The sequence below is a fragment of the Nelumbo nucifera genome, chromosome 2 (genome assembly GCF_055504915.1).
Source record: "Nelumbo nucifera cultivar China Antique chromosome 2, China Antique-T2T, whole genome shotgun sequence".
Taxonomy (NCBI): domain Eukaryota; kingdom Viridiplantae; phylum Streptophyta; class Magnoliopsida; order Proteales; family Nelumbonaceae; genus Nelumbo; species Nelumbo nucifera.
Genome location: NC_142650.1, coordinates 53,839,909 through 53,854,369, shown reverse-complemented (window position 1 = coordinate 53,854,369; position 14,461 = coordinate 53,839,909). Strand labels below are relative to the sequence as shown.

The window sequence follows — 14,461 nt, the reverse complement described above, 5'->3', positions numbered from 1 at the left end:
AGCTTGACATGAGCTTGAGGCTGCTGTTACAAACTCGGCTTCAGTTGTGGAAAGTGTCACTATATCTTGTTTTTTTGAGGACCATAATATCGCACCAGAATTAAGCATGAATGCATGACCAGAAGTGCTCTCGCGATCGTCTACATCACCTGCATAATCACTATCTGTATAGCCAACAAGATCAGTACTATTTTTTCTTTTGTAAAACATACCACAATCAATTGTATCTGTCACATATCTAAGGATTCTTCTAACTGCATTTAGATGCATCTCAGATGGCTTCTCCATGTATCTACTAATCAAACTTACTGCATACATGATGTCAGGTCTCGTGGAGGTTAAGTACATGAGACTACCAACGATTTGCTTGAAATAAGTGTTGTCAACCTCTTTGTCACCATTATCTTTGCGCAACTTTAAACCAGGTTCAATTGGTGTTCCAACTGGCTTGCAATCAGCCATTTTGAATTTTGCAATAAGTTCTTGAGCATGCTTCTTCTGGTAAATGAAATTACTAGCAGTAGTTTGAATGACTTCCAATCCCAAAAAGTAACGCATTAATCCCAAATCAGTCATTTCAAACTCCTTTATCATAGATACTTTAAGCATATCAAACATCTTGATATTATTACCAGTAAATATCAAGTCATCAACATATAAACACACAATGAGTATATTACCTCCTTCTTCAGTCTTGACATAAAGAGTGTGCTCAAAAGGACATTTTTGAAATCCCAACTTGATAAAATGAGCATCTATGTGACTGTACTAAGTTCGCGATGCTTGTTTCAGTCCATAGAGTGCTTTCTTTAATCTGTAAACCTTCTTTTCCTTTCTTTTCTTCTCATAACCAGGTGGCTGGTCAATGAACACCTCTTCTTGCAAATTGCCATGCAAGAAAGCCGACTTTACATCTAATTGAAAAATAGGCCAAGAGTTTTGAGCCACTAGTGAAATCACCAACCTAATTGTATCTTGTCTAGCAACTGGAGCAAGAACTTCCTTGTAATCAATTTCATGCTTCTGCTTGTAACCTTTTGCTACTAGCCGGGCTTTATGCTTGTTGATTTCACCTTTTTCATTCAACTTTGTCTTGTAAACCCATTTGACACTAATGGTATTTTGTCCTTTAGGCAGATCAGTTAGCTCCCAAGTGTGATTTTTCTCAATAGACTCGATTTCTTTGTCCATTGCTCCCCTCCATTTCTTGTCTTTTACAGCCTTGTCATATGTGATTGGATCGCTATCTACAAACAATGCAAAATGAGCATTATCATCAGTAGAACTTGAATAACTTACATCGTAATCCATCATCTATGTTTGTCTCCTTGTGTTTTCATCCCTTAAGTTATAACCCCTTTCTTCTTCTAATTGTTGATGAGTTTGAGCCACAGGTTGAAATGATTGTTGCTCTTGGATTTCAAACTGAGATGATGATTGCTCTTGGATTTCAGGAACTTCTATCTCATCATCTAAGACAACATCATCAAGTATTGGATTTGAAATTGAATTGCCGTCAGTCCAATTCCATTTGGAATCTTCATAAAAAATTACATCTCTGCTTATTACCACCTTCTTTGTCATGGGATTAAATAATTGTAAGCTTTTGAAGATTCACTTACCCCAAGAAACACACATTTTTCACTCTTGTCGTCAAGCTTTTTCCTTCTTTCATCAGGTATATGTGCATATGCAATGCATCCAAATACTCTTAAGTGCTCAACTGAAGGCTTCTTTCTACACCACGCCTCTTGAGGTGTCATGTTCTTCACTGCAAAGGTCTGACTTCTATTTAGAACATGAATTGACCATAACACTGCTTCAAGCCATAACTGCTTTGGAACTCCTCCGGTAGCTAGCAAGCTTCGAACCATGTTGAGAATGGTTCTATTCTTTCTTTCACACACATCGTTTTGTTGCGGTGTGTATGAAGTAGTTAGCTGCCTCCTTATGCCATTTGCTTCACAATATGCATCAAATTTACTTGAACAAAATTCTCCTCCTTGATCTGTTCTGAGTGTTTTAATCTTCTTATCAGCCTCATTTTCAACTAAAGCCTTGAAACTTTTAAATGCTTGGAAAGCATATGATTTTTCCTGCAAAAAATACACCCAGGTCTTTCTGCTGAAATCATCTATAAAAGATATAAAATACCTTTTATTACCATTTGAAGTTGGATTGATTGGTCCACATAGGTCTGAATGAACCAATTCAAGTACAGCTCGAGCTCTTTCTGCTTTTCCACTAGGAAATGTATCCCTTTGATGTTTGCCAATAACACATTCTTCACAAGTTTTTTATGGATGAGTGATTGGTGGAAGGCCAATAACCATCTGCTTCTGATGTAGTGTCTTCAGCCCATTAAAGTTCAAATGGTCATATCTATAATGTCACCTCCATGATAAGCCATCTTCTTTAACAAACAAGCAAGCTGGCACCGTTTTGATCTTTAAAGGAAACAACCTGTTTGAAGTCATTTTTATTACAGCAATGGAGCATCTTCTTGGATCATACACCTCACATTCTCCTTTAAAGATGGTGATTTTATAACCTTTGTCTTGCAACTGACCAGCACTCAAAAGATTTGTTTTTAAATCAGGAATATATAAAACATTTGAAATGATTTCAATAGAACCATTCCTAGTCCTGATTTGAATATCCCCCTTTCTCATTACATTCACAGTTGATTTATCCCCAAAACTTACAACTGAACGAAAATCTTCATTTAAGTTTAGGAAAGAAGACTTACACCCACTCATGTGATTGCTGCAACCGGTATCCATATACCATGTCTCTTGATCAAGCTCCTGCAATGCATGAAAGGCCATCAGAAGTGTTTCTTCCTCATTCTTCTTCTCAACAAAATTGGATTTTTCTCCCTTCTCTTTTGGTAACTTTGTATAACATTCATTCTTGTAGTGACCAAAGTATCATCTGTAACATTTGATCTTGGACTTGTCATACTGCCCTTTTTCTTTTTCTTGAGAGTTGTCATCTCTCTTGGAAACGTGAGTGTTACCCCTATTTCCACGACCACCTCTTCCACGTCCTCTTCCACTTCTTCCTCGACCTCTTCCTCTCATGCTTGAGAATTCAGTAGAGGCTTTAAGAGTTGTTTGCTCCTCATTATTTTCACGATTGAGTTTTTGCTCATGAACAAGTAGGGAACTTTGAAGCTCATCAATGGACATATGCTCAACATCTTTGGATTCTTCAATGGAGCAGACAACATAGTTTCACTTTGAAGTCATTGATCTCAAAATTTTCTCAACAATTTTAACGTCTTCCATGACTGTGATAGACGCATGGCCCATGCAGGTGTGTGATGTGGCGTAGGGAGAAGAGCAACAGATTTCCTCCCTTTTCTCTTCATTTTCTTGTTAGTTTATTTTTGTTCTATTTCCTTATAACTTGTACGTAAGAATAGGTCAATAAAACCAAGGTGTTGGCCTTAGGAAGTAGTCAATTTGGTTAAGTAGTTATTACTTAAGAATAGGTCAAGTTGTTAGTGGTTAAGTAGTTATGTTCCTATGACTTAGGGATAGGCTAACTACTAGAAAAGGTAATCCCTTAATCACCCACTATGTTAGTGGGAGGGCAGTTGGATGGGTGGTGTTTAAATACAAGAAAATTCTCAACTTCCTTCCACTAACATAGTCACTGATTAAGGGATTAGTTTCTTTAGTAGTTAGTCTATCCCTAAGCCATAGGAACATAACTACTTAACTACTAACAACTTGACATATTCTTAAGTAATAACTACTTAACCAAATTGACTATTTCCTAAGGCCAACACCTTGGCTTTATTGACCTATTCCTACGTACAAGTTACAAGGAAATAGAACAAAAATAAACTTACAAGAAAATGAAGAGAAAATAGAGAAAATCTGTTGCTCTTCTCCCTACGCCACGTCACACACCTGCATGGGCCATGCGTCTATCAGACTGCACCATGAAAGCGCATCTTGTTTGCAATCCCCATTGTTCTTCTAAAGAATTCGGTAACAGACTCTCCTGGTTTCATTTGAAGAGTCTCAAAATCTCTTGTGAGGGCTTGAAGTTGTGCTCGCTTCACCCTGGTTGTGCCTGAATATTTCTTCTTCATCGAATCCCAGATATGCTTTGAAGTGTCCTTTTGGAGAATGGTCTTCAAAATCAAGCGATCAATTGCTTGAAACAAATAGTTCTTTGCTTTTAAATCCTTGAACTTTCGATTTGCCAAAGCCTTATTTTGTGCTTCAAAGAGTATTTCTTCTGCAACTGGTTCAGTCACCCCATTCTCTACAATGTCCCATACTCTTTAGACCTTAAAAAATTTTCCATCAACATGCTCCAATGATCATAATGACCATCAAAACGGGGAATAGCTGGTTGCACAAAACTATTGTTGTCGGACGCCATATCACCTTGTTGCAAGAAAATTGCTGTTTTTTTTTAATGCAAAAGCTCTGATACCAGATGTTGGTATTGAATAAAAGATTCAAGCTGAATTACTCGTATTAATAAAAGACAGACTTACAACTTAAATAGAGATATTCTAAACTAACAACATGTGCAGATTTTTAGGAACAGAATCAAAACAGAGTGGTGAACATCCTCAACCACAACTCCTACAAACTAGGACACTTGACTTAGTCTTTGATAAAACTTAACTACATCCTCAACCACAACTCCTACAAACTAGGACACTTGACTTGGTCTTTGATTTACCATGTCAATAAAACTTAACTCTTAACATTGATCAGAAGAGTCATTTAGGATATTGCCAGGATTTGTTTTATTGCAAATTTTAAAGGATTCAGATTTAGAGGTTGAGGCAGTCAAGGATCGTGAAGTGTTGAAGAAGGTTTTGAGATCAATCTCAAGTCACTGGTTCAATTGATGAACTTTTAAAACTTCAGGATAAAACACTTTCACTGAATCGATAAAAGTATACATTGTAGTTACATTTGATCCAATCCTTCTGTTTAGGAAAATGCTTTGTAAAATAACATACATATTTTACATTCGGTAAAAACAATAAATACTTACAAAATAATCTGCAACCGGCAAACTAAGGAGCTTATTGAGGCACCGGTTTATTCATGGAGAACACAAATGTTCCTAATCAATCTGCACATGATATGTTGTTCACTTCTCAATCCAGAGGTTCACTTAATAAAAATCACCCGCTTAACTCGACAGTTTTTCTGCTATACAATCCACATGGCGAATAGTTGGGACGAATTCAGAGAGTGTATCTGATCGTTTTACATACGTTTGCGAAACAATGAAATGGTTTGAGATCACCACCTGTGACACTCCCTCCATTTCGAGCGTGTGCTATCTTGCCTATTGCACAAGTTAGCTCTGCATATTTCACCCAACTAGCTGAAAGCACCTTCGCTGTTATCCCAACTCATGGAGCCTATTCAAGCACTATACAAATGATCACATATAACACAATGGTCTGAGATGAGTTTTCCGATGATGCTCCCTTCTTCAATCCTTAATCTTCCACTCTGTTTGTTCCAAAGGTGAAGCCCAAACGTCTCCCCACTTAATTGACGCAGCTTGGTAGATATCCATCTTGACATCGCTGGATTCTCCGGCCTCTTGAAAAATCCACCTATCCGATTCCAACTAACTGGATAGAAGGCCATTGGTGGCAATACAGTGAAGTTATGCTCATACCCAGGATTTTTCTTCTGCATCCTCTCAATCACCCTCGAGACCAGGTATGGCCCATTGTACCCCCATCTGTTTCCATTAAAAGTGAGGGAGAATTCCTCTATGAACTTTAACAGAAGTGGGTGATTCTTGTCAAAAATCAGAACAGCATTGTTAAGTCGAGTCCAGTTTCCTGTTTCATCCATGCTCTGTGCCCCGATTGAGTTCCTCAAACCAGAAAGCTTCTTCAGGACTATGAAGTCTGTGTCCAAGTAAATACCTCCATACTTGTATAGAACCGCCAGTCTAAGCAGATTGGAAAGATTCTGAGCTAGTGGGATTTCACCAGGATCCTTTCTCCCATTCTTAATCTCATCAAACCAAGCAATAGCTGGTGTGTTCTCAAACAGATATGGTAAGTCCGGTGTAACTGCAAGAACTTTGAAACCACCATGTTGTAGAGGTTCCAGAATGCGTTTCCCATGTCTGGAATCCAGGGTTCTAGATAAAATGATCAAGCATCCATTGGGATGGGCTTTGAAGAGGCTCTCCAGGGCAAAGAATTCTCTTCTACGGAAGGATTTCGCTGGTGAAATCCATGTCATGAAGAATTGCACTTCGCACCCACTTTTGAAGAATTCCTGAACTCGCCTGGAAAATTGCCGGGCCAAATCAGTTGATTGAAACATTTCAAACTCGAGCGATTTATTCTGGGACCACGTCTTTCTTTGCTGCTCTGTAATATTGGTAAGAGAGTATTCAATATAAGACTCATTGACCTCTTCTTTCACCAAAAGCAGTGGTACAGGTGAAGAAAATGGCTTGAATTTTCTTTGGGGTTTATTGGAAGGGAACACCAGGGCGTCTCTTATTGTTCTCGAGGTGGTAGAATGGAGGAAGAGATTGCAGCGAGCACCGACGGCGAAGAGAACAACAAAGAAGAGTGCAGCGAACGAGATGGTGAAGATAGAAGATTTCATGATACCCAGTCGCCTAAAATTGGACATGATTGCCAGATTTTTTTTCCCTCGGCTCTCACTGCTAAGAGAATTGGAAATAGCAAGAAGGTGTAAGAACCGAAGCTCAAGCAGAGCTTTCATGGAGGATGGGAGTGAGAGAAGGAAGACAAAGAGATTGCGATTTAAGGAGGTGTTTTAATGTATGCAGACCTGTTAATAGTCAAAACGTGTCTACTTGAAATTGGAGTCTCTTGGATAGCCGTCGGCGACTTCAAACTTCAAAGAGAGAAAAGTAGAGGTGAGAGGTGAGAGGTCCTTGTCCTACATTTTTTTATTTAGGTTGAAATTGTCCAATTTCATTATTATTACTTTTTTCCCTTTGTAGTGGGTTTATCTTCTGCTTCCGGCAAGCTCGCTGCATGTCGAGCTAATTCCAGGATCTTTTGGGGACGACTATAAGTCATTACCCGTTCGTCGGTTAACACTTAACAGCGTCGGAAATTTGTATTTGCTGGTGTTTTCTGGCTTCCGAGTCCAATCCGTTCCTTCATGATCGCTTTTGAACACATTCTACGAAAATTACATCCTCTGTACCCTTCGTTACACATTTTACATGCACCCTCCAATACAAACACGCCACGTCATCTTAAAGTTTTTGCAAGAGTTAACGGCAGTTACGGGTCACGTCTTCTTCGGGTGCTCACGGCAACCGTGTCATGGGCTAATTTTTGAAACCGAACCGGGGTAACTAAAACCGAATTAAAGCCGACCGGTTAACCAATTGACCGATTTAATTCATCAGTTTTTTGGTTTTTTATTATTTACAATATTTATTATAGAAATATATATATATAATAAAATACTAGAAATATATGTACTATTATATTTTAAATAATAAATAATATATTATATATTATATATTATAAATATATATTTATATATAATGCATATTTATTAATTTATAATATATAGAAAATATAAAATATATATAAGGGAAAATTCCTCATCAGTACTTTGTACTTTGGCTCGAGTGACAATTTGGTCCCCAAACTTTCAAAATGTGACATTCCAATACCTGTCATTAACTAGTCCCTTAATCAGCCATTAAGTGATATTTGAAAAGCCAAAAATGCCCTAAGAATAACATCTAATTCTTTTTATCAGTCATCCAAACATTGACAATAAAATGAACAGTCCCAAATTCTATATTCTTCTAAACAATCACCAACTTTTTTGAATAGAAGAGGTCAGGATTTGGGATTGTTCAGTCTTTTGTCAATGTTTGGATGGTTGATAAAGAGAATTAAATGGCATTTGAAGGACATTTTTGACTTTTCAAATGTCACTTAACGGACTAGTTAACAATAGGTACTGGATTATCACAATTTGAAAGTTTGGGTATTGGATTGTCACATTTTAAAAGTCCGGGTATTTGATTGTCGCATTTTAAAGTTCGGGGACCAAATTGTCACTCGAGCCAAAGCATAGGGTACTGATCGGGAATTTTCCTTATATATGTATACCAATCGGTTCGGCTAACCGCCAGTTTTCTATTTTGGTTAACTGAAACTGAACCAACCGATTTGATTAACCAAATTTTCGATTCGGTTTCGATTTGTGTTTAGTTTTTTCGGTTTTTTTCTCACCCCTATTCTTTGTTTGACCACCAACCTACCCAAACAACGAACAAGGACCCGCAGCAGTGGCTAAGTGAGTCCTCTCTCTCTCTCTCTTCTCTCCTTCTCCGTCTCTTCCTTTTTTTCTCTTTCCTTCCTTTTCATCCATTGTTCATTGTCTACCCCAGCCTTCTGCACCATCCAAACACCCTCTCTCTCACCCCTTCCCTTGTCTTCCACTCCTCTCTGCTTTCTTCGTCCCAACGTTTCCTACAACCAAAACACTACAACTGCAATGCAATCATCCCATTTGCCCACTCTGTGGCCAAACTCTCTCCACATACACTTAAACAAGCTCACATCGTATGTGTTTGGTTCCCGATGAAGGGTAATTTGGCCTGACCTATCAACACCCGAACACGTGGAAGCGACCTACTGACTGGATGACAACCTGGAATCTCCTGCCACATCAGCGAGCCAAGTCAATTCGGGTACTTTGAGCACCTCGGCCAAGACCAAGGTCCAAGCAACTTGCGAAGGCCCGACCTGCCGAGGTGACACGTAGCTAACTTCTAGAAGCTAGCCAATTGTCTCCAACCTCTTCCAGATCACATCGCATGTCCACAAGCCTTATCCTTACCCCACCCGGATCAGACGGACTCGATAAGCCTTATCAGCTCACACGAAGTCCACCTCCTAGAGTGGAACGAATTTCTAGTAGCACGAATCGGGGATCTCGGAGGTGTTTTGTAAGGCATACAGCAGCTCACCTATATAAGGGCACCAATCCCAACAATGTAAGGTACACACAATTTATTGCTCACTAGCCTACTTGCAATTAAGCTTTCAACTCGCATACTAGATTACTAACTTAAGCATCGAAGTGCCCACACCAGGTAAGCTACCCCGGGTTCTCTAAGTATTGTTTCCTTGCAGTTCGACCAGCTTGCAAAGCAACCGACATCCGAGTTGCCCTTCAGCTAAGAGCATCCAGATTGTGCACCATCAGTTTCGTTAGAGTTTATTGAGTAAACACTGCCACATAGGCGCCCCATCAACAAAGGCCTCATTATGCACATCCGTGCGCATCGATGTTTGCATTGCAAAAGCAAGCATCGATTTATGTGCACCTTTCCTGTTTCAGGAAGCTTCATTTTGGGCTTCCCCCAACGGGTAGGCGTTTATTGGCACTTTTGCTGATGTGGTGCCTAATGGCGACTATGTCATAAATGCCCTTATTAATTGATTTTCTCGGTTTTATAGCCACATTAAGTACAAAACGTTTAGTCAATAAATGCCAACAGAACCAAACACATATATCGTCTACATCCAGGTTGTAGAAAATTTTCCTGCACCCACGAATAGAAAATTGCCACATCAGTTTTAATTTTTAAAGTCCAAGTTAACGGAAGTTTAGAGTTGACGGAACTTGGACTTCCAAAGAAATTGATTTGGCTTATCCCGCCCATTCATTCCTCTTCCACTCGTTCAAGCTTGTTGCCTTCTGCATCTCCATTTCAACTGACGAAAACCCTTGTTGGCATTTCACTGGACTCTCTTACTCGTCAACGTTTACTCCCCCGCTCATTCCTTTCTCTCTGTTATAAACATAGAGTACGTTCGATTATTGTTGCATGCTCCTCCATATATGAAAAATTTTCTCAATAGTGGGGTATTTGGAATTTACATTCAAACTTGGCATAATTTCCATGTTTCAAGAATCGGGATTCCCACTAATATATCTAAAGTGAAGCATGCCATTAATTATGCTAAAGATTATTACTTAAACATGACTTTCAAATATCTATAATTCAGATTTTGAGTTGAGCTTGCTGCTTCCAATTCCTAATGCAAAAGGGTTTAAAATCCTTGCAATTCTAACTAGAGTCCACTTCTAGAAGGCCGGTTGAAGGCCAAGTTTGCTGATTTTGGATGATGTATTTGGGACCACAAACGAAATCTTATAATAACATCCAACCAAACGACTCAGGCCTCCCCAAGTAAGAAAGCAAAGCTTTTCGTCTTTGGCAATTTGGAAGTAGTGCAATTGGTTCTTGATCTATTATTGTTGGAGGGAGATTCAAAATTTCAAGAATCTCTCTCCTCCCTCTCTTGTTTTTGTCTTTTCCTCTTCCTATTCTTGAGTGTATGAGAAGATTCCTTATTCCACATTGCTTGGGAAAGGATTGGAAATAGAGTATATCTATAATTTTGCTCTCTTTATGGGTAGGGACCTATAGGAGGAGAGTACTATAGATATTCCATGCATGTGAGGGGGGTTGGGAGTTCTTTTCACACGTGCACGCCAAGCCAGGCCAGGGCACAGACGCAAAGAGGTCCATGTCTTAAATGTGGTTTTAAGGAGAGTGACCAAGTCGCACAACTCAACCCTCATTCTCTCTGTATCTCAGTTTCGCAATTCTGCAATAGCACACTACTACAAGTTCTGATATGAAAAGCAATTACCGATAAATTCCATTATACCTTCTTTATTATTTTACAACAATTATTTTGAAAATAGATATTACAATAGTGCTAATATTCAAATTTCAGACAACCTTTTTTGGTGGTGCCATTCAAAAGGATGCTAACTCTTTGGTACAATCCTTGCTAGGAGATCCTGCAAATTTTGTTATTTAAGAATTTCTGTTACTTTCAAACAATGGTGATACGTATGTGGGTGATGGTAACGACTATTAAAATTCAATTAAGAAATGGTTCCGCCTTTTTTTTCTCACTACAGTTCCTTGGATCACAAGCTCAAATTGTTCGCAAGACCTACCACCAAATTATTTATCAATCATCATCCAACATCCAACCCAAGAATCAAAGTCTGATTATATCCACCATAAACTACAAAATCAAACTCTGATGATGCCCACCACAGGTTTGATGAAATCCATTCCATAAATGCTGTCTGTTGCAATTATTTTTGCCTATGTCGATAATGGAAGGCAATATACTCCTCTTCCGGTAGGTAAGAGTGGTATCTAGTGAGTACCGGCGGCAGTTGTTGATAGTTGAAATAGAGATGGGGAAGAAATTTGAACAAAGAAACAGAGGAGGAATAGGCGGGATAAATCAAATCAAATTTTTAAGTCAAAGTTCAGTTAACTCTGAACCTCCGTTATATTGGACATTCAAAATTCAATTAACGTGACAATTTCCTATTTGTGGATGCAGAAAATTTTCTGCACCCTAGATGCAAACGATGTGAATTCCTTAAACGTGTCTCTGGAATCTATCAAGTGTAAGATAAATCATCACCACGTTTTAGTCAACAATTTGTTGTAATTAAATATTTTATTTAATTAGTCAAGTAATAATTAAACAATTTAATTAATACCAAGTTGAAAATTAAACAATTTAATTTATAATTATATTATTATGTTATTATATTGTTAAATTTAATGATAATAATATATACAATGATAATGATTAATGATGAAGGGTGATTTGGCCCGACCTAGTATAAAGGGGACACGTGGACACGACCTGACCAAGAGATGACAGCTAAGCCCGACATGCCTAGTTCGCAACAGTTGAGCTCAAATATTCAACCACCTCGGCACAGGGTCACATCGGGACAAGGCCACCTCGGTCCCAAGGCACTTCGGCATTTAGTCAATTCGGAACTAAAAAGTATCAGCTCGGGGATACCGATCCAAACCACTACGTGGCAACCCCAAAAATCTCTCTAACAGACCCCGAACCTTGCGGGATCATGCCGCATAATGGCAAGCCTTATCTCCTCCCCGCCCGGTTCGGGAGGAATTGATAAACCTTATCAGTTGGTAACATTATCCTCTAATTAAAGCGGAAACGGATCCCATTGTGACAAAGATCTTGGAACCGATACGCAAAACCCACGATGACTCATCTATATAAAGGCTCCAACCTTGAGGGCATAAGGTACGCGTGATTTCTCTACTCTCTAGCTCTCTATATTTCCAAAAAGCTACTTTAGCTCGCAACAATCTTACTAACTTAAGCATCAGAGCGACCTCGCCGGGCTAGCCACCCCGAGTTCTCTAGTCTTATCTTACATCCATATTAATAAACTATGGATATGTAACAAACCACCGATCTACTAATTTGGAAATGCATTGCTTTAGATATTTACTCGATTAAATCAACCTATCATTTTCTCTCCTCATTAGGGGCATCAACTTTGTACACATACTTCAACTGGAAGTTAATATGAAAATTAAAGGTGCCTTACAGATTTCAAATCTTCTTGTGGATGGTTCTTTGGGATGGTTTGCTTACAAAATATAAATGTTTGACTTGGTTAAGTGAACTAGATCGACTTTGTATTTTCTATAAGTTGCATGAAGAAACAATTCATCACTTATTTTTTTCAATGCCCGTTTGCACGGGTTGTTTGGTGTGGTGCCCAAGTTGGATTGAATCCCTCTACCATATCTCGACATCCTATACATACTATCATCACGAACTAGTTTACATTGTTGAGTACAAATCTGGGAAAGCTACAAGCTATAATGAGTCTCAACATATTTGCCTTGGTCATCTATCATATATGGGAGGCAAGGAATAAGAAACTATTTGAAAATGTCAACTAAGATCCTATGGAGGTGGTAAACTTAGCATTAAAATTCCAGTTGGAGAATTCAGCACATAGGACTCAACCACCCCATCATCAACCGTTACCTCCCAATAATATTCCCTCCTTATTTATTGGTGGCTCTTTTGATCCAGATTTAGGTGTTGTAGGACGAGGGTTCATCCTCCAACATGTCAGTGAACGATATACCATTGCAGAAGGCAGACCCTCATGGGCTCTCACAAGCTATGATGCTGAAATTTTAGCATTGTTAAGAGGATTACAAGTGGCTCTATCTAATGGCATCACACATCTTTTGGTGCATTCAAATAATGCTGCCTTAGTAGATTTTGCCAAAGTAACCCACTGGTTATAACAACTGCACAAAAGTCATTTGTGACGACTAACAAACTCTTTTGATTATATATATTTTGTACATATTTTAAGACAATATAACTAGGCAGCCCATATTTTTGCTTACCTTTCATGTAAGGGGCAACTCAAGTTGCACTATAACTCCAAACACTCCCCGCATGTAACCTTTTCTATATGAATTTAATTTTATTTCTTTTTGCTAAAAAAAACTTCATCTCATCCACTATTCTTTTATATTATTTCTCATGCATCACAAGAGTTTATTGCTAGTTTTAGGAAGACACGTAAACAAGCGTTCGGAATATGCCTACCAGGATGAGATCTCCCCATAGAGCACGCTACCACAACCCATCCCCTTTGTGATTTGGGAACATCTCCCCATGACAAGCACGAGAGATGTTCCCAATACATGAGATATGGGCTGTGGGGTGCTAGCAATCATGGAGGACTGGATCTAGTAGGTACAACATAAGTAACCACGTTAAATGAGCACATGATAAGTATTTTGACAATTGTCAAAAGTGGGTTTTAATCTGTTTTAAGGGTGGGCTAAGGTATTTTAAGGGACAACTGTAAAAAAAAATTCAAGTGCTCATTAAAATGTGCTTACAATGTTGCGCCTACCTGATCCAAACTGATCATGGGGAGCCCATCTGGATTCGTGATGACATGTAAGTGAAGTAGTGAACCATCGTATTAGAAAAAAAAAACAAGGGGGAGGTTTTTTTCAGATTTTGAGAGGGGGAAGTTGGTAGTGATACCCATATCCCAGGTGGATAAATAATTGTTCCACCTTGGGGGGGGGGGGGGGTGGGGAGTTGCCAACACTTGGATGGGGCAAAAATTCCCCTTTTTAATAATGGATTTTTATGACTCAATGATCATTGGTTTTATTTACCTAGGAAATAAAAAGAACATGGGTAAATGCACTTACCCTGATAAGTAATTTACCGAAAAGCCAACAGAGCCTAAGTGAAAAGGGAAAAATTATAGGAAAGTTCAAGAAATTTTGTTAAATTCCTAGTCAAGGTTTAAAGTATGGACAAGCGTATCGGCCTGTATTGGTACTTTTTTTAGGTTTTATTTATTTTTTCAAAACCAGTTCAGAGGGGTCGATTTAAGGCCCAGCTACCCTATGAACCAATGTTTGACCCGATACAACCCCAAGAGGGGCATATCGGGAAGCCATCAGCACGATACGTATCAGTCGATACGTATTGATATAGGCTGATACGAGTCGATACATAACGATACTTTGAACCTTGTTCATGATCAACTTATTTATTATTATTTTTAAA

The 14,461-nt window shown here is 38.7% G+C and overlaps 1 protein-coding gene across 1 annotated transcript; it reads right to left on the bottom strand.

The window, feature by feature from the left end:
- Positions 1–4,884: 4,884 nt before the first annotated feature.
- LOC104601237 (uncharacterized) lies at positions 4,885–6,882 on the bottom strand. The gene has a single exon (XM_010264509.3). It carries the CDS (start codon positions 6,747–6,749, stop codon positions 5,412–5,414), a length of 1,338 nt encoding a protein of 445 aa, XP_010262811.1. The 5' UTR covers positions 6,750–6,882; the 3' UTR covers positions 4,885–5,411.
- Positions 6,883–14,461: the final 7,579 nt, after the last annotated feature.

What these genes read in the sequence shown, in the direction of transcription:
- LOC104601237 (XM_010264509.3), bottom strand. Translation starts at nt 6,749, where the DNA reads ATGAAAGCTCTGCTTGAGCTTCGGTTCTTACACCTTCTTGCTATTTCC.